This window comes from Onychostoma macrolepis, chromosome 03 (genome assembly GCF_012432095.1).
Source record: "Onychostoma macrolepis isolate SWU-2019 chromosome 03, ASM1243209v1, whole genome shotgun sequence".
Classification (NCBI taxonomy): Eukaryota; Metazoa; Chordata; class Actinopteri; order Cypriniformes; family Cyprinidae; genus Onychostoma; species Onychostoma macrolepis.
Genome location: NC_081157.1, coordinates 54812211 through 54833241, shown reverse-complemented (window position 1 = coordinate 54833241; position 21031 = coordinate 54812211). Strand labels below are relative to the sequence as shown.

Below are 21031 nucleotides of genomic sequence, written 5' to 3'. Positions count from 1 at the left end.
GTGTTTTTGGTTATCATTGTGCTGAAGAGTGGAGCTTGTACTCATTGTAGTCATTGTGATTACATGCATTTATTAACATGAACAAGAGAGGATCCAGTGAAACTCAGAACAGTGAAAGATCATTGTTTGTCTGTACCTTGTGTAGAAGTTATTGGTGTCGTTGTAGTTGATTTTGTGTTGTGGACTGGAATCACTGGTGACGCTGGATCATCTCGAGCTGTGAAGATGAATGTTAGTTCAGATTAATCAAACTGTAGAATATGATTATCATGTTTTAATTAGTAAACACACAAGATAACTCTAGCATCATTATATTATCAGATCTAACAGAGACTCTTCAGTAACTGATCATGAGATTGTTTTCTGACCTGAACTCTTGACAGTATATGTGACTGAGCTCTGGACTCGATCTCTGTGAGTAACACTGCATCTCCACTCTCTGTTGTGATCTTCATTCAGGAGTGTTGTAGTCAGAGTGATGTTACAGTGATCTGATGCTGATATCTGATATCTGGAGTCTGATATCTTCAGTTTAACACCAGCCTGATTCACCCAGAACAGCTCAATTCCCTCAGAACGGATCCAATCATCACAAGAGACTCCAGCATCTGAATACAGCTGACAGAAGAGAGTCACAGAGCGGCCTGCACTGATCTCAGTCTGTGAGGATGATGAAGATGAAGAGACTGAAACACAAAATAACACACATCACACACTCTTCAATCACATGGATCAAAGTTCTTCGTCGCACTAAGTTAATTGTAGTTTGAATAGGTCTTAAATTGAGGCCAGACGAGGTGTGTTCCGCCTGCTGAGTGAATCTGGATCTGGAGATCTGGATGTGATCGAAGCCTGCAGTGAAAGCACGTTCCTCTCTCCGCTGTAAGCAGTCTGTGATCACTCCGCTCCGGGACACTCACGGAAAAACTGCTCCGTGTTCAGTCTTCTGATGCTACGACGGATTTCCGTCTGCAGCTTCTCACTGATAACACAGTAATGCTCATCACCGCAGTCGGGTTATTAGCAGACAACACAGAGCAGAACCTGATTTCAGTGCAGGTTTGTGGATATTAATAACAACAGTTTCCGCTGCCCAGTTTTTCTGCATTGTCAGTGGTAACTTTTGCTTTAGAACAGTGAAACTTGGCTATCTTATGCAATTTTTTATGGTTATTATTAAATCTGTTTGATTTTGTTGCAGTAAATTGACAAGCAGAATCATACCAATTGCCGGTGGAAGCGGACTGAAAACAAGGTTAGTTTTGTGAGGCTTATACAGATGGTGTGATGTTATAGCTGTCATGTCTTTTCCAGAAATAACTTAATAATATTCTTTTGTTTTAGAATGTCCACGAGAGCTATTCTATTGATTGCGGGATCTTCATGTTGATGGTAAGAAAAGAAAGGAAAATAAATAAAAAATCGTTAAATATATCAGCTTCTCTTTTAATTAGAATGAAAACATGAGGGCTTTTCACACATGAAATAGTTAACACCGGGTGAAAGTAAACCACAGGTAAACTGAATACTGGTTTATCTTGCTTCATGTTTCACACAGAATATAATTTACCTGCGGATGACGATTAATCCTGGGTTTTCATATGCTGCTGTTTTACACTGTACATTACTGAACCCGGTAAACATCCTTACATGCACATGTTCTGTGTCAGCGTCTCTGATTGGACAGACACTGCATGCGATGTGATGCAAGCACTGCACATCCTCATACTACAAACAGCTGACTTTACTATCAACTTTATTCTGAAGGTACTGTTTAGATTATAAGAGAAATATACAGTGTTTTTGACCCTGACTGTTGTGTTTTCTCTCAGCATTTGACATTTTTGACATCCTGTCAAATGCTGAATTTAATTTACTGCTTTTTTTGCAGTGACTGTCCAAAGCACTTGAATATGAGGCAGGCAATCGGTTGTCTGTCTATTGATAAAGGGTTAACAATGCTAATATATGGACTTGGTTCCAAATGATGATCTGTTAACATTGTAATTTTCCCCTCCGTGTGCATTTCCCTTCATACAAATATGATTTAACCTGTTAGAGAATACTGCAGTTAAAAGGTATCTCTTTATCCCTCTCTCTCTCTCTCTCTCTCTCTCCTGGTCATTTGACTGTAAATGAACTTTATTTTTTCTCAGGAAACATTTGTACACTTCTCTCAAGAAGAAGCCACAGATAACAGAAGAACCCTGTCTGCACTGCTGTCGGATGGCTTTGCAACAACCAGAAGTCTTCAAAGGTTTAGTGGAAGAGCCGTGCTTTCTCAAACTGAAAGAGGAAGACCAGGAAAACGTCCTTCTTCAGCTTTCAGCCTGAAACAGATGATGATCGACACCTGGACAAAGAGCTTTAGCCTTTCGCTTCCAAATTAAGGATGATAGACTTTTTTTTTTTATGTCTTTGCTACTTAAATAGGAAAAGTACATTTTATTAAAATTTAGTATATTTTGTGTTTTGACAATCCTGTGTAGATTTGTGTAATGTGTATGAAAAAAAAAATGGTTCATTCTGAAATGTTTGAGTAAAAACATACATTTAATTTCAAATGAAGTGTTCAAATGCTTAAGCTTTGTTTTAATTTGTGTTTTATTCTTTGTGTTCAGTATTAAGTTAAGACATAACAAGATGATAAACTTTTGACTTCAGCCTCTTAAGACCCGAGAAAAAAGTTTTAGGAAAAATAGTTTTTCCATGTCTTTACATTGTTTAGAGCATTAAAAATAATGTAAAAAAAAAAAAAAAAAGCATATCTTATGAATGAAATATCTATGTCCTCCGTAGAGTACATCGACTCAAATTCCTAAAAAAAATAAAAATACATGAATGAACATGCATAGGCAAAAACAACTGATTTGAATACATTTTTAGTTTTCAAGATTTCTTTTTTTTTTTTTTACCAAACTTCGTATAAAGATGATTCTCAACTGTTATAATAGAATGATTTGATGTACCTTTTTTCTTTCTGCATAATGTGTGTAAAATGGCCATAAACGGGTTTTCTCATTATATACAGTGTATCTGTCATGAATCTAGTCTGCACTTCCATTCACCCTCCACTAGAGGTCACCCGCTCACCACATGGACTTGCACACCACACATCACATGGACTCCAATTCCCATCATCCAACACTGATCACAGCTGTCACCAATCACTCATTGCATCAATCACACGCACACCTGATCCCACGCACACACTAATCACACACACTATTTCAACCCTGGACATTCTCTCCCATGTTGCCGAGTATTGTATGCATTTACCGCTCCCCTAGCCGTAGCAACTCTACCAAGCCCCTGATGGGTTTCCCCGTGTTTGTTCTACCCGTGTTCCCTGGATTAACCCTTGCCTTGCTGTCTGGACACTGTTTACCCCGTATTGGATTCTAGCCCGTGTTCCCTGGATTATCTCTTTGCCTTGCCCACTGGATACTGTTTGCCGATCATCGACCTTTGCTTGCTCTAGGATTACTCTGTCTTGTCCCTGCCATGCCTGTTTGCCATTGTTTCGACCCTGCCTGTACGACCACGTCTCTGCCTAATAAAAGCTTGCGAATGGATCTGCACGTCTCACGTCTTGTCGGCCATGTTACAGAATACTCGGCCACACGAGGATCCAGCGGCTATTCTAGGGAACCCTGGCCAGGTATGGACCCTGTCGACCAGCTACTAGGTCTACGGCAAGGAGATCGATCCATTGAGGATTATGTTCAGCAGTTCTGTGAGGTAATCTATCAAGTTCCTCTATATGACGAAACATTGTTTAACGATTTATTCCGTTTTGGACTCAACGAACCAGTTAAATCGCGGTTACCCGGAACGGAAGTTAATGTCCGATTGAGGGACTTTATAGATTATGCTTTGCTGTGTGCTGATTCGATGTTTACTGTGGGTGTCGCGGAAGAGGAACGCGACAGCGTGTCTGTGACTGAAATGGCAGACGTACCAGCGTGCGCTCCCGAAATGGCAGTGACACTGGAGCCCGTTCACAAAATGGCGGCCACATCAACATCCCGTCATGTCATTGCTGCCATTCACGAATCAAGTCAAGTCACTGCTAATCGTCACGAATCAACCCAAGACACGGCTGCTCGTCCAGAGTCACAGCGGCACGTCTCGGCTGCTCGTCCAGAGTCACAGCGGCACGTCACAGCTGCTCGTCCAGAGTCACAGCGGCACGTCACAGCTGCTCGTCCAGAGTCACAGCGGCACGTCACAGCGGCTCGTCCAGAGTCACAGCGGCACGTCACAGCGGCTCGTCCAGAGTCACAGCGGCTCGTCCAGAGTCACAGCGGCACGTCACAGCGGCTCGTCCAGAGTCACAGCGGCTCGTCCAGAGTCACAGCGGCACGCCTCGGCTGCTCGTCCAGAGTCACAGCGTTCATGTCTCAGCTGCTCGTCCAGAGTCACAGCGGCACGTCACAGCGGCTCGTCCAGAGTCACAGCGGCTCGTCCAGAGTCACAGCGGCTCGTCCAGAGTCACAGCGGCACGCCACGGCTGTTCATGTCTCAGCTGCTCGTCCAGAGTCACAGCGGCTCGCCCAGAGTCACAGCGCTCGTCCAGAGTCACAGCGGCACGCCACAGCGGCTCGTCCAGAGTCACAGCGCACGCCACAGCGGCTCGTCCAGAGTCACAGCGGCTCGCCCAGAGTCACAGCGGCTCGTCCAGAGTCACAGCGGCTCGTCCAGAGTCTGGCGGCTCGTCCAGAGTCACAGCGGCACGCCACAGCGGCTCGTCCAGAGTCACAGCGCACGCCACAGCGGCTCGCCCAGAGTCACAGCGGCTCGCCCAGAGTCACAGCGCTCGCCCAGAGTCACAGCGTTCATGTCTCGCTGCTCGTCCAGAGTCACAGCGGCTCGCCCAGAGTCACAGCGGCTCGTCCAGAGTCACAGCGCTCGCCCAGAGTCACAGCGCTCGCCCAGAGTCACAGCGGCTCGCCCAGAGTCACAGCGCTCGTCCAGAGTCACAGCGCTCGTCCAGAGTCACAGCGCTCGTCCAGAGTCACAGCGGCACGCGTCACGGCGGCTCGTCCAGAGTCACAGCGGCACGCCACGCTGCTCGTCCAGAGTCTGGCGGCTCGTCCAGAGTCACAGCGGCTCGCCCAGAGTCACAGCGCACGCCACGGCGGCTCGTCCAGAGTCACAGCGGCACGTCACAGCGGCTCGCCCAGAGTCACAGCGGCACGCCACGCTGCTCGCCCAGAGTCACAGCGCACGCGTCACGGCGGCTCGTCCAGAGTCACAGCGGCACGCGTCACGGCGGCTCGTCCAGAGTCACAGCGGCACGCGTCTCGGCTGCTCGTCCAGAGTCACAGCGTTCAAGTCTCGGCTGCTCGTCCAGAGTCACAGCGTTCATGTCTCGGCTGCTCGTCCAGAGTCACAGCGTTCATGTCTCGGCTGCTCGTCCAGAGTCACAGCGTTCATGTCTCGGCTGCTCGTCCAGAGTCACAGCCTTCATGTCTCGGCTGCTCGTCCAGAGTCACAGCGTTCATGTCTCGGCTGCTCGTCCAGAGTCACAGCGGCACGTCCACGGCTGCTCGTCCAGAGTCACAGCGGCTCGTCCAGAGTCACAGCGGCTCGTCCAGAGTCACAGCGGCTCGTCCAGAGTCACAGCGGCTCGTCCAGAGTCACAGCGCACGCCACGGCTGTTCATGTCTCGGCTGCTCGTCCAGAGTCACAGCGTTCAAGTCTCGGCTGCTCGTCCAGAGTCACAGCGTTCATGTCTCGGCTGCTCGTCCAGAGTCACAGCCTTCATGTCTCGGCTGCTCGTCCAGAGTCACAGCGTTCATGTCTCGGCGGCTCGTCCAGAGTCACAGCGTTCATGTCACGGCGGCTCGTCCAGAGTCACAGCGGCACGTCACGGCGGCTCGTCCAGAGTCACAGCGCACGCGTCACGGCGGCTCGTCCAGAGTCACAGCGCACGCGTCACGGCGGCTCGTCCAGAGTCACAGCGGCACGTCACGGCGGCTCGTCCAGAGTCACAGCGCACGCGTCACGGCGGCTCGTCCAGAGTCACAGCGGCACGTCACGGCGGCTCGTCCAGAGTCACAGCGCACGTCACGGCGGCTCGTCCAGAGTCACAGCGGCACGTCACGGCGGCTCGTCCAGAGTCACAGCGGCACGTCACGGCGGCTCGTCCAGAGTCACAGCGGCACGTCACGGCTGCTCGTCCAGAGTCACAGCGTTCAAGTCTCGGCTGCTCGTCCAGAGTCACAGCGTTCATGTCTCGGCTGCTCGTCCAGAGTCACAGCGTTCATGTCTCGGCTGCTCGTCCAGAGTCACAGCGTTCATGTCTCGGCTGCTCGTCCAGAGTCACAGCGTTCATGTCTCGGCTGCTCGTCCAGAGTCACAGCGTTCATGTCTCGGCTGCTCGTCCAGAGTCACAGCTGCTCGCCCAGAGTCACAGCATCACGTCCACGGCTGCTCGTCCAGAGTCACAGCATCACGTCCACGGCTGCTCGTCCAGAGTCACAGCGCACGCGTCACGGCTGCTCGCCCAGAGTCACAGCGTTCACGTCTCGGCTGCTCGTCCAGAGTCACAGCGTTCACGTCTCGGCTGCTCGTCCAGAGTCACAGCGTTCACGTCTCGGCTGCTCGTCCAGAGTCACAGCGTTCATGTCTCGGCTGCTCGTCCAGAGTCACAGCGGCCACGTCACGGCTGTTCATGTCTCGGCTGCTCGTCCAGAGTCACAGCGTTCACGTCTCGGCTGCTCGTCCAGAGTCACAGCGTTCACGTCTCGGCGGCTCGTCCAGAGTCACAGCGGCACGTCACGGCGGCTCGTCCAGAGTCACAGCATCACGTCCACGGCTGCTCGTCCAGAGTCACAGCGCACGCCACGGCTGTTCATGTCTCGGCGGCTCGTCCAGAGTCACAGCGGCACGCGTCACGGCGGCTCGTCCAGAGTCACAGCGTTCATGTCTCGGCTGCTCGTCCAGAGTCACAGCGGCCACGTCACGGCTGTTCATGTCTCGGCTGCTCGTCCAGAGTCACAGCCTTCATGTCTCGGCTGCTCGTCAGAGTCACAGCGTTCATGTCTCGGCTGCTCGTCCAGAGTCACAGCGTTCATGTCTCGGCTGCTCGTCCAGAGTCACAGCGTTCACGTCTCGGCTGCTCGTCCAGAGTCACAGCGTTCACGTCTCGGCTGCTCGTCCAGAGTCACAGCGTTCACGTCTCGGCTGCTCGTCCAGAGTCACAGCGTTCACGTCTCGGCTGCTCGTCCAGAGTCACAGCGTTCACGTCTCGGCTGCTCGTCCAGAGTCACAGCATCACGTCTACGGCTGCTCGTCCAGAGTCACAGCATCACGTCACGGCTGCTCGTCCAGAGTCACAGCATCACGTCACGGCTGCTCGTCCAGAGTCACAGCATCACGTCCACGGCTGCTCGTCCAGAGTCACAGCATCACGTCCACGGCTGCTCGTCCAGAGTCACAGCATCACGTCCACGGCTGCTCGTCCAGAGTCACAGCATCACGTCACGGCTGCTCGTCCAGAGTCACAGCATCACGTCACGGCTGCTCGTCCAGAGTCACAGCATCACGTCACGGCTGCTCGTCCAGAGTCACAGCATCACGTCACGGCTGTTCATGTCTCAGCTGCTCGTCCAGAGTCACAGCAGCACGTCTACGGCTGTTCATGTCTCAGCTGCTCGTCCAGAGTCACAGCGGCACGTCACAGCTGCTCGTCCAGAGTCACAGCGGCTCGTCCAGAGTCACAGCTGCTCGTCCAGAGTCACAGCAGCACGTCACGGCTGTTCATGTCTCAGCTGCTCGTCCAGAGTCACAGCTGCTCGTCCAGAGTCACAGCGGCACGTCACAGCTGCTCGTCCAGAGTCACGTCATGAGTCAAGTCACGTCCGGGCTGACACACCCAAATCATCAAGGTCAGTCTTCCACTATCCCAATTTGATGTCTAGTTTGAGGGATGTACCGCTGGTGTCTGCACGCACGGCTGGTATCTCCAAACCAACTCACTCTAACCCTCCTGTTATTATGCATATTCCCCTGTCCGAGGCACTTCCCCTGATGGGAATCGCTTTGTGTTGCGTTTGGGCTGCATACACCACCGCAGAACTGCCCGAGGTGGCGGCACACGCTGCAGAACCTCCAGAAGCGGCGGGGCTCGCCTCAGCCCCTGGTATGGTGGTGGCGCCCTGCTATGTTCTCTCGGTCTGTCGAGTTGCGGTCGAGGAGACTGTTACCGTTGTAGAACCTCCAGAGGTGGAGGCAACCGCTGCAGAACCTCCGGAGGTGTCAGTGGTTTCCACTCACCAACTCTCGTCTTGCTCTGCCACGGCCACGGAGGCCGTCCTTGATTCCTCGTCCTGTCCTGTCGCAGCCAGAAGGGCTGTTCCTGACCCCTCGTCCTGTCCCGTCACGGCTATGGAGGCCGTCAATGAACTCTCGTCCTGTCGCAGCCAGAAGGGCTGTCCCTGAACTCGTGTTCTGTCCTGTCACGGCTATGGAGGCCGTCAATGAACTCACGTTCTGTCCTGTCGCAGCAAGAAGGGCTGTTCCTGAACTCACGTTCTGTCCTGTCAGGGCTATGGAGGCCGTCGATGAACTTTCTGTGTTCCCTGCCTCGGCCCTTGGGTCCGTGCATGTTCTCTCTCCTCTTTATGTCTCCATTCTCCCTAGGTCCCAGGCTCTGCTGTGGGTTCCTGATCCGTCGTTGTGGGCTCCTGCTCTATCTGCTCCACCGTGGTGGTCTTCTGCTCCACTTGTTTCGTCTGCTCCGCTGTGGTGGTCCACTATCTGGCTCTGGTGGTCTTCTGGTCCGCCCTGGTGGGCTCAAGTCCCGTCTGGTCCGCCCTGGTGGGCTCAAGTCCCGTCTGGTCCGTCCACTCTGCCCTGGCTTCCTGCTCTGCCAGCTCTACCTCGGTCCCAGATCACTCCGCTTCCACAAGGACCTGGCCCTCCATCCCTCCCCCTCCCCCTGTTCCGCCTCCGCTCCACCTCCCTCCTGATTATAGACTGTGTGGAGCGTCTGGAAGCCGCTCTTTGGGGGGGGGCTCTGTCATGAATCTAGTCTGCACTTCCATTCACCCTCCACTAGAGGTCACCCGCTCACCACATGGACTTGCACACCACACATCACATGGACTCCAATTCCCATCATCCAACACTGATCACAGCTGTCACCAATCACTCATTGCATCAATCACACGCACACCTGATCCCACGCACACACTAATCACACACACTATTTCAACCCTGGACATTCTCTCCCACGTTGCCGAGTATTGTATGCATTTACCGCTCCCCTAGCCGTAGCAACTCTACCAAGCCCCTGATAGGTTTCCCCGTGTTTGTTCTACCCGTGTTCCCTGGATTAACCCTTGCCTTGCTGTCTGGACACTGTTTACCCCGTATTGGATTCTAGCCCGTGTTCCCTGGATTATCTCTTTGCCTTGCCCACTGGATACTGTTTGCCGATCATCGACCTTTGCTTGCTCTAGGATTACTCTGTCTTGTCCCTGCCATGCCTGTTTGCCATTGTTTCGACCCTGCCTGTACGACCACGTCTCTGCCTAATAAAAGCTTGCGAATGGATCCGCACGTCTCACGTCTCGTCAGCCATGTTACAGTATCTATAAACTAAATCTAATTTGCATATTTATGTGTTTTTGGGGCAACATGTAATGAAAAAATAAGTGTAATAATGGGAGTAATAATTGACACAATTTCCATTATATATAAAATTTCATAGAATATCGAAATATAATTTCTCTCCCTATTCATTTGTTATGTCTCCCAAAATGCGTAATAAACATGCTTTTAGTCCCGGTGTCCTCATATGAGGACATGTACGAAATCAACGTCCTGTTTCATAACAGAAATCATATTTTGATTTGAAACCCCATAACATTTCCCTGAGATGTTGATTTATGGCAGACAGTTTCAAAATTAGACAGATTTAAATGATAATTTCAAAATATTATCACATTTCCATAAGAGTGTCACTAAATTAATTTCAGACATGTTTGAAGACCAAGGAGAGGGAGGTCACGGTGAAACATCCAATCATTTATTATCTCTGAAGAGCCCTGAATGTGCTCCGTACACGACATCCAGACTTAAAACTGTGGCATGTACAGTCTCAGAGAAATTCACTGAAATATACTGTCCTCATATGAGGCCGCAGGGTCTTAAGAGGTTAAAAATACTTAACAAGAGGATACAAGGTGTGTGTGTGTGTGTGTCTGTGTGTATGTGTTTGTGTGTGTGTGTGTGTGGGTGGGGGAGGGGGGTGTAACGGTTCACAAAATTCACAGCTCGGTTCGATACGATACAGTGGTGTCATGGTTCGGTTTGTTTTTGATACAGCAAAAAGACAGAAATACCAGAGAAATTTCCTTGATTTTTACAAATTCTTTATTTATTAAAACTATTTTTTTTTACTTTGAACAATTATGGAGCTATTCTTGACCCATCTTCTGCAGATTCATCTTTTACAATAAGTTTACCCTTACGAAAATTAACCATGGTTTTTTTGTAGTAACCATGGTTTAACTATGGTTTTTGTAGTAAAACCATAGTAACTACAAAATAAACCATGGTTTAACTGCGGTAACCATGATTTATCTATAGTTTTTGTAGAAAAACATAGTAATTGCAAAATGAACTATGGTTTACCACAGCATTTTTAGTGGAACCATTACAAAATAACCCATGGTTTTTCAACAGTATTAACTACAGATTTAGTTATTTCTTACTCTTAAAAAAAAAATAGGGCTCAATAAAATAATCATAATTAATCTCATGATTTCTGAAAATGAAACAATCAAATTTGGCAAATGTGTTGTCAGTTATTACAAAAATACACTCTTAAAAATGGTTATTTGGCAGGGTGTATGTTTCCATGAAGAACCTTTAATATCCAAAAGAACCTATCCATTGCACAAAAGGTTCTTTAGACTATTTAATGGTTCTTCACAATCAACATTTTGTAAATATTTTTTTTTCTGGAAAGTGAGATCAAGTGAGCTAAATGTTCCTAGCTGCTTGGTCCAGAACTCATTCCAGACTCATTTTCTTTTAGTTGTGTTCAATTAAAGCTCAATAAAGCATTAATGTTTAGTTATAAATAGTGTTGTGGTGCTTTTTTAATTAAAAAAGACCAGTAGATCAGTCCTTTTATACTTTTTACTCCTATTTTAATGATGTTTTGCATGACTCAAAAAATGTATTAGGCTAATTATTTAGCAAAAGCAATGTTTAGTATAAAAATCATGTTTTACAAAAGTGATACAAATCTTAAAATATATATATATATATTTTTTATTTTGATTTTATCCCACTATCATACATTTTGCACCAATGTATTGGTCGTAGAACTACAAAATGAGTTTCAAATTCGCGATTTAAAGAAAGATTTTAAGAGGTTTATGAATGCTGCATGACTGTGACGTGTTTAAACGGACTCGCGTGCTGAATTCGCGCGCTCATTCAAACGCTGCAGCGGAGGGAGTTTCCATGGAAACGGTGCGCAACACTGTAACTGACGAACAGTAAATCTCCGTCTCTCGCTGCTGTTTTCACTGCTTTCAGATGAGTTTAGTCCCTAAAATCACACAAATATCACACACAACTTCCAGACACTTTCTTACATGTAACTGACATGTTTCTGTTGAATATTTACTTCACAGAAATGTTTTACAGTCTTCGAAAAAGTCCGCTAGCATCTGTTTTCAGACGAGGTATGTTATAACTCTGAAGCTTGAGCTCTTATTTATGAAAGTTTGGGTTTTTAATCACATCTTTATGTGTAGATGATAGGTTTTGATAGCTTTGTAAAGGGTTTGCTGTCAGTTTGTCAATGGTTTATTGGAAGTTGTCTAACTTATTTAACCTAAAATACCCGCTGTACTGTTAATGGGTGACGCCACTTACAGAAGCACGAATTAACTGAATCTAACATTAGTTCAAAAGTGCTTTGATCTTTCATGGTAACCAAATACTGATGAATAAATTTAAAAAAAAAATTGTTCTGTGGTTTCAGGAGTGATAATATAATCTTTCTACAAAGGAAGAGAAGCTCCAAGATTTCAAAATTTCTGAAGGGAGCTGCTGACAGAAATGCAGGAAACACAGGTGAGCATAGAAGAAATATGCATTCATATGCTTTTTTTTTCACAACATATTATCTTATATCACCATGCATCTGTTATATTACAGTTCATTAAAGGAAGGTTTTGAAAGATAGTGACACAAACCTAAATACATGAACATTAATAATTTTATTTTAAGAAATTGTTTGTGTGTGTGTGTGTGTGTGTGTGTGTGTATGTACTGTTTTCTTTTCTGCGTTTCACTTCTGCTCTAGCTTGCTTCCTTTAAATAAAGCTAAATATCGTTGGCTCTGTGATAAATTGCATATTATGTTTCTAGATTATGATGGCCGTGCAGCAGAGGAGCGCAGAGTCTCCTGTCGGACAACATCTCTAAGTCGCTATGAACCATGTGACTAGTAAGTAAAACCTCAAACATACAGGACACTACTGTTCAAAAGTTAGAGGTTGATATGATATTTTAAAATGTTTTTTGAATGTGTTTTTTAAGTAAGTCTTCTGCTCACCACTACTGCATTTATTTGATTAAAAATACAGTAAGAACAGAAATATTGTAAAATATTATCATTTAAAGGGATAGTTCACCCAAAAATGAAAATTTGATGTTTATCTGCTTACATCCAGGGCATCCAAGATGTAGGTGACTTTGTTTCTTCAGTAGAACACAAACGGAGATTTTTAACTCAAACCGTTGCAGTCTGTCAGTCCTATAATGCCAATCAATGGGCACAGAAACTTTGAGAGAGAAAAAACCTTGCACACACAAATCCAAATGAAACCTTGCGGCTCATGACGATACATTGACATCCTAAGACACGAAACGATCGGTTTGTGTCAGAAACTGAACAGTATTTATATCATTTTTTACCTCTGATACAGGCAATGTCCAACTCTCCTGAGCTCATCCACAACATCCGGCGCGTGATGCGTCAACGGCTCTGGAACATAGATATATATACATAGACATATACATAGATCCTTACATATAGCAGCCCATAGAAACAGTCGTTAATGAGGCATCTATGTATATATATCTATGTGCCAGAGCAGGGTGATGCGTCAAGCGCCGGATATTGTAACAGTTGGACATTGAGGTTTATCAGAGGTAAAAAATGAAATAAATACTGTTCAGTTTCTCGCACAAACCGATCGTTTCGTGTCTTAGGACATCAATGTATCGTAACGAGCCACAAGGTTTAATTTGGATTTGTCTGTGCATGCTTTTTAAAATGTAATTTTTTTGCTGTGATCAAAGCTGTATTTTCAGCATCATTACTCCAGTCTTCAGTGTCACATGATCTTCAGAAATCATTCCAAGATGCTGATTTGCTGCTCAAGAAACATTTCTGATTACTACCTTTGTTGAAAACAGTTTTTGCTGCTTAACATTATTATGGAAACAATACCATTCAAACATTTGTGGTAAGAAAATAAAGAAATTAATACTTTTATTAATCAAGGGTGTATTACATTTATCAGAAGTAACAGTGAAGACATTTATAATGTTGGAAAAGATTTCTATTTACTAAATTGTTTAATACATTTAATAAATGTTGTTAATTGTACTTTCTATTCATCAAAGAATCCTGAAAAAGGTATCACCGTTTCCACAAAAATGTTAAGAAGCAAAAACTGTTTTCAACTGTTTTAATAATCAGAAATGTTCTTGAGCAGCAAATCAGCATATTAGAATGATTTCTGAAGATCATGTGACTCTGAAGACTGGAGTAATGATGCTGAAAATACAGCTTTGATCACAGGAATAAATTACAATTTACAATATATTCAAATAGACAACAGTTCTTTTTAACGTGTAATTATATTTTGCAATATTACTATTTTCTCTGTATTCCTGATAAAATAAATGCAGACTTGGTGAGCAGAAGATTTTTTTTTCCCAAAACACTGTAATGTTTCCAAAATCTTGACAGTTACTGTATAATTGTTACTATATTGCTTAAATACCATTAATTGGATGGATTGGTGGTCCAAGATGCTGGGATAGGCTTCAGCCCCCGAGACCCTGGAGAGGATAAGTGGTTTGGAGAGTGAATAGATGGATGCATGAACTTACAAAATACTTTCATTTGCTTTGATTTTGTTTCTATTCTGACTGCTGTTCAGCTTAAAAATACCTTTCCATTATTGTTGTTTGTCGTTTTGCATCATTATATCTGTGCTAAACCTATTAAAATTAAGAAACTAATGAGAGGTTGTTTTTTATGTTTTTTTTACAGGATGCTATGTACCCAGCCTCAACCATTCAGCAGAAGGACTGTGAAAGCGGAACTCTTTGAACCAGCAGTGGCAGTTATAGTGGATAGTGGATAGTAGTGGATGATGAGGGACTGACATTAACCTGCCAAAAAGGTTTCTCTGTGACATCGCCGCGAAACCCCCTTTTTGGTTCTTTCTGTCACCTTTTTTTAAGAGTGTAGACGAGTGTGCAACTGACCAATAACAACTGAGTATTCCAGCAAGCTGTTTATTAATATTGTGTAGAAGTGTACCATATGGGGTGAAGATCAAGACAACCAAACCAAAGGTGGACTGTAACCTACTGGACTATATGATAGACTTCATACTGACCACTACTGCCATGTATGCAGCATGAGACGTTTTTGAAAAGAGGGGCATTTCCTTCACCAAGTAAAAGTGTGGAGGATTCATCTGGCCTTCATCGGGCCTCATGAGGTGACTCGGTGTAGAATAAATCAGCTTGCTTTAGGCTTGAAATGACTGAAATCTTCTCGTGAGTTGATATCATTTAAACATTCTTTAAAGTACTTCTCATTTCTTGTGAATGTATTTTGTAGTATGTGTAAAACTTTTCCACTGAAAGAACCTTTTTTACCGTTATTGATATTGTAATCAAGGTTGTTAATGCGATGGACTGCACACATCTGTCTGTGTTGGGCTTGTGTTTACAGGTCGTATAAAACTAGGCCTGGCTGCAACAACTAATCGATAATTAAAATAATCATCAACGAATTTGAATAGTGCATCAAAACAAACAGACCGCTCATAATTCTGACTAAAATACACATTACAAATATTTTTTTGCTAGAAATTAAGTGTAGGTTTAAAGCCCTACATGTAACACAAGTAATCATATTTATGAGAGCAGTAACAGTAAAGGCACTATTGTTGGAACTGTCCATTAATATAATATAATATAATATAATATAATATAATATAATATAATATAATATAATATAATATAATATAATATAATATAATATAATATAATATAATATAATATAATATAATATAATATAATATAATATAATATAATATAATATAATATAATATAATATAATATAATTGCTCTGTTCAGACGAATGATTGTGTTTATTCTTCGTACCTCTTACAAGTTAACATTGTGTTTTTTGTTTAAATTGTTTTCAATTCTGTTTCAAAATAACAAGCAATCTGTTGTTTTTAGGTTTAGAATGTAATGTTTGTATTTTAACACTTTAATGCTTATAATGAACAGCAGAGCCGACATTGAGACATTCTTTATATTTGTTTTCATAGACAGGATGTGAAATTACATTCTTTAAAATAATGAATTAAAATGATCTTAATTAAAAATTACAAATAAATTGATTATCAAAAAATGTGTTAGTTGCATGCAGCCCTACATAAGATATTGTTAAAGAGGTCGGTATAATGTTGTGTGTGAACACGAAGTCATGTTTATTTGTGCAACATGTAATTAATTTCTATAGAGATAATGCATTATTACAGTGAAACTATTTGCTATTTTTATTTTGTAAATTAGCAGAAAACCATCTCTACCACTGCAGTGCTTTATCACTTTATCACTTATTTTTTAAATAAAGTTATAGTTCATAGTTCTGAATCATAGTTCGGAAAGCATAGTTCAGCTTTCCTGTAGCTCAAATAGTAGAGCATGGCGCTAGCAACGCCAAGATCATGGGTTCGAATCCCAGGGAAAGCAAGAGCTGATAAAATGTTAAAAAAAAAACTGTACCTTGAATGCAATGTAAGTCGCTTTGGATAAAAGCGTCTGCTAAATGCGTAAATGTAAATGTAATTTTGACATGTGACAACAATATTTTGTTTCAGATGATGTAACTGCTATAATAAAGCCTGTATCATAGAATAGTAACGTGTCATTCTGTTTTTATTTTGTAGATGTTTGTTGAATAACTAGGCTTAAATGTAATTTGAAATACTTTAGTAAAACCATGGTTAAACTATGGTAACACATAGTTAATTTGTGGTTTAAAACCATAATTTTTTTAAAACCATGGTTACTACAGTCATAGTTTATTACAGTTTTACTATAGTATTACTGCAATATAACTATAGTAAAACCATGGTTTGCACCAAAAAACCACGGGTACTACAGTCATGGTTAACTACAGTTTTACTATAGTAAAACCATGGTTAAACTATGGTAACACATAGTTAATTTGTGGTTTAAAACCATAATTTTTAAAACCATGGTTAAACTATGGTAACACATAGTTAATTTGTGGTTTAAAACCATAATTTTTAAAACCATGGTTACTACAGTCATAGTTTATTACAGTTTTACTATAGTAAAACCATGGTTACTACAGTCAGTTTATTACAGTTTTACTATAGTAAAACCATGGTTACTACAGTCAGTTTATTACAGTTTTACTATAGTATTACTGCAATATAACTATAGTAAAACCATGGTTAATTTTCGTAAGGGCAAATTCATTTAAATTGATTTTACCTTTAATGGACTTCTTTTTTTTTTTTCTTTTTTTGCAGAGGAAACACACAAGTTTTTATAAACAAGTACTGCATGATTTTGCTCTATATCATCAATGAAAATAGTTCCAGATAAAGTAACAGCTGAGCCGCTGCATCTCTAAAAGCAAACACAGCGGTGTTTCATTCATGAAGGAAAGTGCGTTTTTGAACGAATCTAATGAGTCAGTGATTCATAAAGACGGTCACTCGCTTCATCCCTGAATGAAACAGCCGTTCGAACGAATCAATTGAATGAATGATTCAGTGATAAAATCAGTGTCTTGCCGCCACCTGCTGGCGGTTTCAGTTTCATTTTTAGCGCTTCGTTTCAGTTATTTAATTCATTTAATATTTCTATATTCAAAATGTTCTATTTAAAACATGAATCTCCACATGAATCTATGAGTTTAATTGCACTCATGGCACCTCTGAGCCTCATTAAACGTCTGAAAATGAAAGCCACTTTTGTGTTCTAGACTGTGGATCATTTCCAGAGCAACGACTCTTTACTTCAGTGCTCGCTCGCCTTTCTGAAGCGCAGCGGGTGAACTTCCCGTGAAACCAACACGCATTTAGACACAATAAAGCACGAGATGTTTTTTCTTGTTTAGAAAAATAATATAAATGCTTTTTGTTTACTGATTGAGAATTTTCTAAAGAGTTTATTCAATGCTCTTAAATGTAGCCTAATTTATATTCATGTGGCTTTTTTTCTTCTTGGGAAACTTATGATAATATTTCAAGTCCAGTCAAATCAAATGTCATGTGTCACGAATCCTGTCCCTGCACTTCCGTTCATTCACCACCAGAGGTCACTCGCTCACCACATTGACTCTCACACCATACTTCACACTGGACTGCATTTCCCATCATTCATTGCACTAATCACACGCACACCTGATCCTATGCACACACTGATTACATGCCTTATATAAACCCTGGACTTCTTGTCCCTCACTGCCAAGTATTGTATAGTGTTTATCACTCTCCCAGCGATAGCGACTCTACGGAGCCCAGTTTATTGACTTAGTCTTGTCTTGCCTGTTTTCCCGTGTTTGTTTCTAGCCCGTGTTCCCTGGATTAACCCTTGCCTTGCTGTTTGGACACTGTTTGCACCTCTCTTGGATTCTAGCTCGTGTACATGGATTATCTCTCTGCCCTGCCCCATTGAATACTGTTCGCCGATCGTCGACCCACGCTTGTCCTAGGATTACTCTTTGTCTTGTCTCTGCCATACCTGTTTGCCATTGTTTCGACCCTGCCTGTATTTATGACCATGCCTTTAAATAAAAGCTTGCACATGGATCCGCACATCTCACGTCTCGTCAGCCCCGTTACACCATGTGCCATTCAGTGTTGTATATGGGTTAAAATACATGCTTTGAAGATATATATTATAAATAAAACAGCCTATACCACCATTCAAAAAAGGTCAGTAAGATTTAATGGTTTTGAAACAAATCTTTTCTGCAGTGAGTTTGCATTTATTCTTAAAAGTTTGAGAGCAAAATTTTGCCCAATCTCACGAGACACAAGACGTCAGATAGCCATCAGTCTGTGGTCATCGTTGTCTGATTCTTCTTTTCGTGATGGGCCGCACATGTTCAACAGGAGACAGATCAGCTGGCCAGTCGGTCACATGCACATGTGTCTGTGAAACCATGCTGTTGTAGCACATGCAGAATGAGACCTGGCATTGTCTTGATCTAATAACCATGGACTTCCCATGAAAGACGTCATCTTGATGGCAGTGTATATATACATTGGAAATATTTTCTTTGTACTTCTGTCAATTAAATAAAAGTTAAAGAGAACTAACAAATCACAGGTTCTTGATTTTATTGCATTTACAATAAATATCAACTTTTCTGGAATTGGGGTTGTACTTTGAAGTATTTTTAAGCAAACTTTGAAATATTGTCACATGCAGAATTTATGAAATATATTAAAAGAGGGTTTATATTTCTTCCATTTTCAAGTGTAAATGTGGTATTTACCCACCAAAATTACCATGTCTACTATGTCAGAAAAAAGGGAAATTCAATATTCTTAAAAAAGGTATTTTCTAAAACTAAGGGATAAATATTGTTATTTTTCACTGAAAGCTAATTGAAAACATCCATACATGACAGCAGTAAAAGGTGTTCAAGAGTTCCAGGAACAGAAGAACAAACTAAAATCTTGTTTTTGTTTGTTTAATGTCCCTGTGGATATAGTCTAAACAGGGTATTTTTTTATCAAGTCTCATTAAATTTGGGGCAAGATATATCAGATCTCAACATCATTGAAGCTGTAGTAATGAAAATCACCAACATGCTTGAAAACTAAGCTTAAATTAATCTTATTACACTTATTTTCAAATATTTCACTGTAAAAAAGTACTTCACTGTCTTATTTGATCAACTCAATTTATCCTTAAATTAACTTAATGTGTTAAAAATCATAATGACCCCATACATTTGAATGGTACTGTAAAAATAACAGTCCTCATTATAAACACAAAATAATAATCAACTGTAATGTTCAGCGAAGACAATCAGACTGTTTTATTTGATGGGGGGCGGTGAGGGACCTGGAGAATGGGTAGGGGGCGCTGGCCCAAAAACGGTTGAGAACCACTGGACTAATTATGTTTTTTTGTAATTATTACTTTGTAAGAATTTATTTTTATTATTATTATTTTATATGAACATTTTTCTCAACTTTTTATATGTATTTTATGTGTTTTTATTTTTCACAAGTAAATTTTGTATGTGTATATTTTTCACAGGTAAATGTTGATGGGTTTTTGTTTTTGGTATGTAAAGAAATGCTGATTTTCTCCTTCATTCTTTGTGCTGTAATACAGTCAGTAAAATGAAAAGAAGTTATTTTTATCCTATAATGAAAGAATTTAAACTTCAAAGACAACAGTTCATAGATTATGTAATGATCCCTGTTTTTAGTGTTTTTTAGATCAGTGTGTTATGAATGAAATGTATGTTTTCTGAATGAGAGTTGTTCGCAGTGTTATGATGAAACAAGCTTATTTTGAGACGTGTATGAAGTGTGTTGTTGGTCTGAGTGAGTTTTGGAGGTGAGATCAACCGTTTGGTCAAGATTCATGTTAGTAATGCAGACTGCGTGAACAGTATTGAACAATGCTTGTTAACAATTGAAAAAAACTGTATTGATTAGAAGGTGCTCCTAAACTTCTTAAATTAGGAGGACAAGCGCTCCGAATTACAAGAAGAAAAGCACGGCTCTAGAACTGGGTGTGTGACAGGAACGGCTGTGGAATGGAGTTTGGCCGACGAAAAACTTTCAGTCAGAAGATTTGTTTTTTGCTTTAATCCATGCAATCATCATGAAAGTTTAAATGAAGAACTTAAATTGACCACAAAATCATAAACTTACCGTGAAGAACATGCAGAAACACACGAGCATCAGTTCCTTGTTGTTGTTTATTCACATATTGTCTGCAGGTGTAAAGTCCATAATCTTCTTCTGTGATGTTGTTGATGTTCAGAGAGCAGTCAGACCCCAGACTCAGTCTCTCATGTCTCTCTGTGTCTTTCTTCTTTATCCCTGAATTAATCAGTTCAACTGCTGCTGAATGACTGAATCTGTTATAGATCCAATATGTTGATTTGCAGTCATGAAGAGCATTATTACAGGACAGACGGACATTTTGACCAGAACTGATGAACACATGAGTCACATCCACTTCACTGGAACCTGAAACACAAGAACATCTGAGTGATCATCATATTATATATTAATAAATGATAACACAGCAGCATGAAAAGCAGAAGATTCAGATCATACAGTGTTGTTTCCTCACTTAATGTGAACAACACACTCTCCAGAAGAAGCTATTTTTCTTTATCAGAGAGCTGCTGAAATCACAAACACACTCTTGATATGAAGATAATTCAGCATCAGATGTTTGAGAGTGAAACGGTCTAGTTTTAGTTCATTCAGGAATAATCCAGTATGTTCTTTATGTTGAAATGAATTCTTTCTCAGACTAATTAAACTAAATGTCTTGTAGAGAAAAGACAGATTTCTTTACCTGAGAGAAGTGAAGAGAGAAAGATGAGTCCCAGCAGACACAGATCACACTCATCAGCCATCTTCTCTTTCTGTCAGTCTTCCTCTTCATTATATGCTCTCAACTCTTTCTTTAGATACGATCAGCTCTTCCTGTGTTC

General features: G+C 42.3%; 1 protein-coding gene and 1 long non-coding RNA gene across 5 annotated transcripts in view; one reads left to right on the top strand and one right to left on the bottom strand.

Moving 5' to 3' along the window:
* Window positions 1-21031, bottom strand: part of LOC131536537 (uncharacterized) — a 25898-nt gene extending 4867 nt beyond the window's left edge. For all 4 annotated transcript variants that reach the window (XM_058769537.1, XM_058769538.1, XM_058769540.1 and 1 more), the window contains exons 1-4: window positions 20893-21031; window positions 20235-20555; window positions 369-686; window positions 137-217 (exon numbers count right to left, since the gene is read on the bottom strand). In XM_058769537.1, the coding sequence (XP_058625520.1) occupies window positions 137-217; window positions 369-686; window positions 20235-20555; window positions 20893-20953 (781 nt within the window). In that variant the 5' untranslated portion in view covers window positions 20954-21031. The remainder of the gene's footprint in view (window positions 1-136; window positions 218-368; window positions 687-20234; window positions 20556-20892) is intronic.
* LOC131536593 (uncharacterized) lies at window positions 11320-14370 on the top strand. The gene is made up of 4 exons (XR_009270009.1): window positions 11320-11711; window positions 12014-12105; window positions 12403-12481; window positions 14321-14370. It is a non-coding gene; the product is annotated as an uncharacterized LOC131536593 (long non-coding RNA).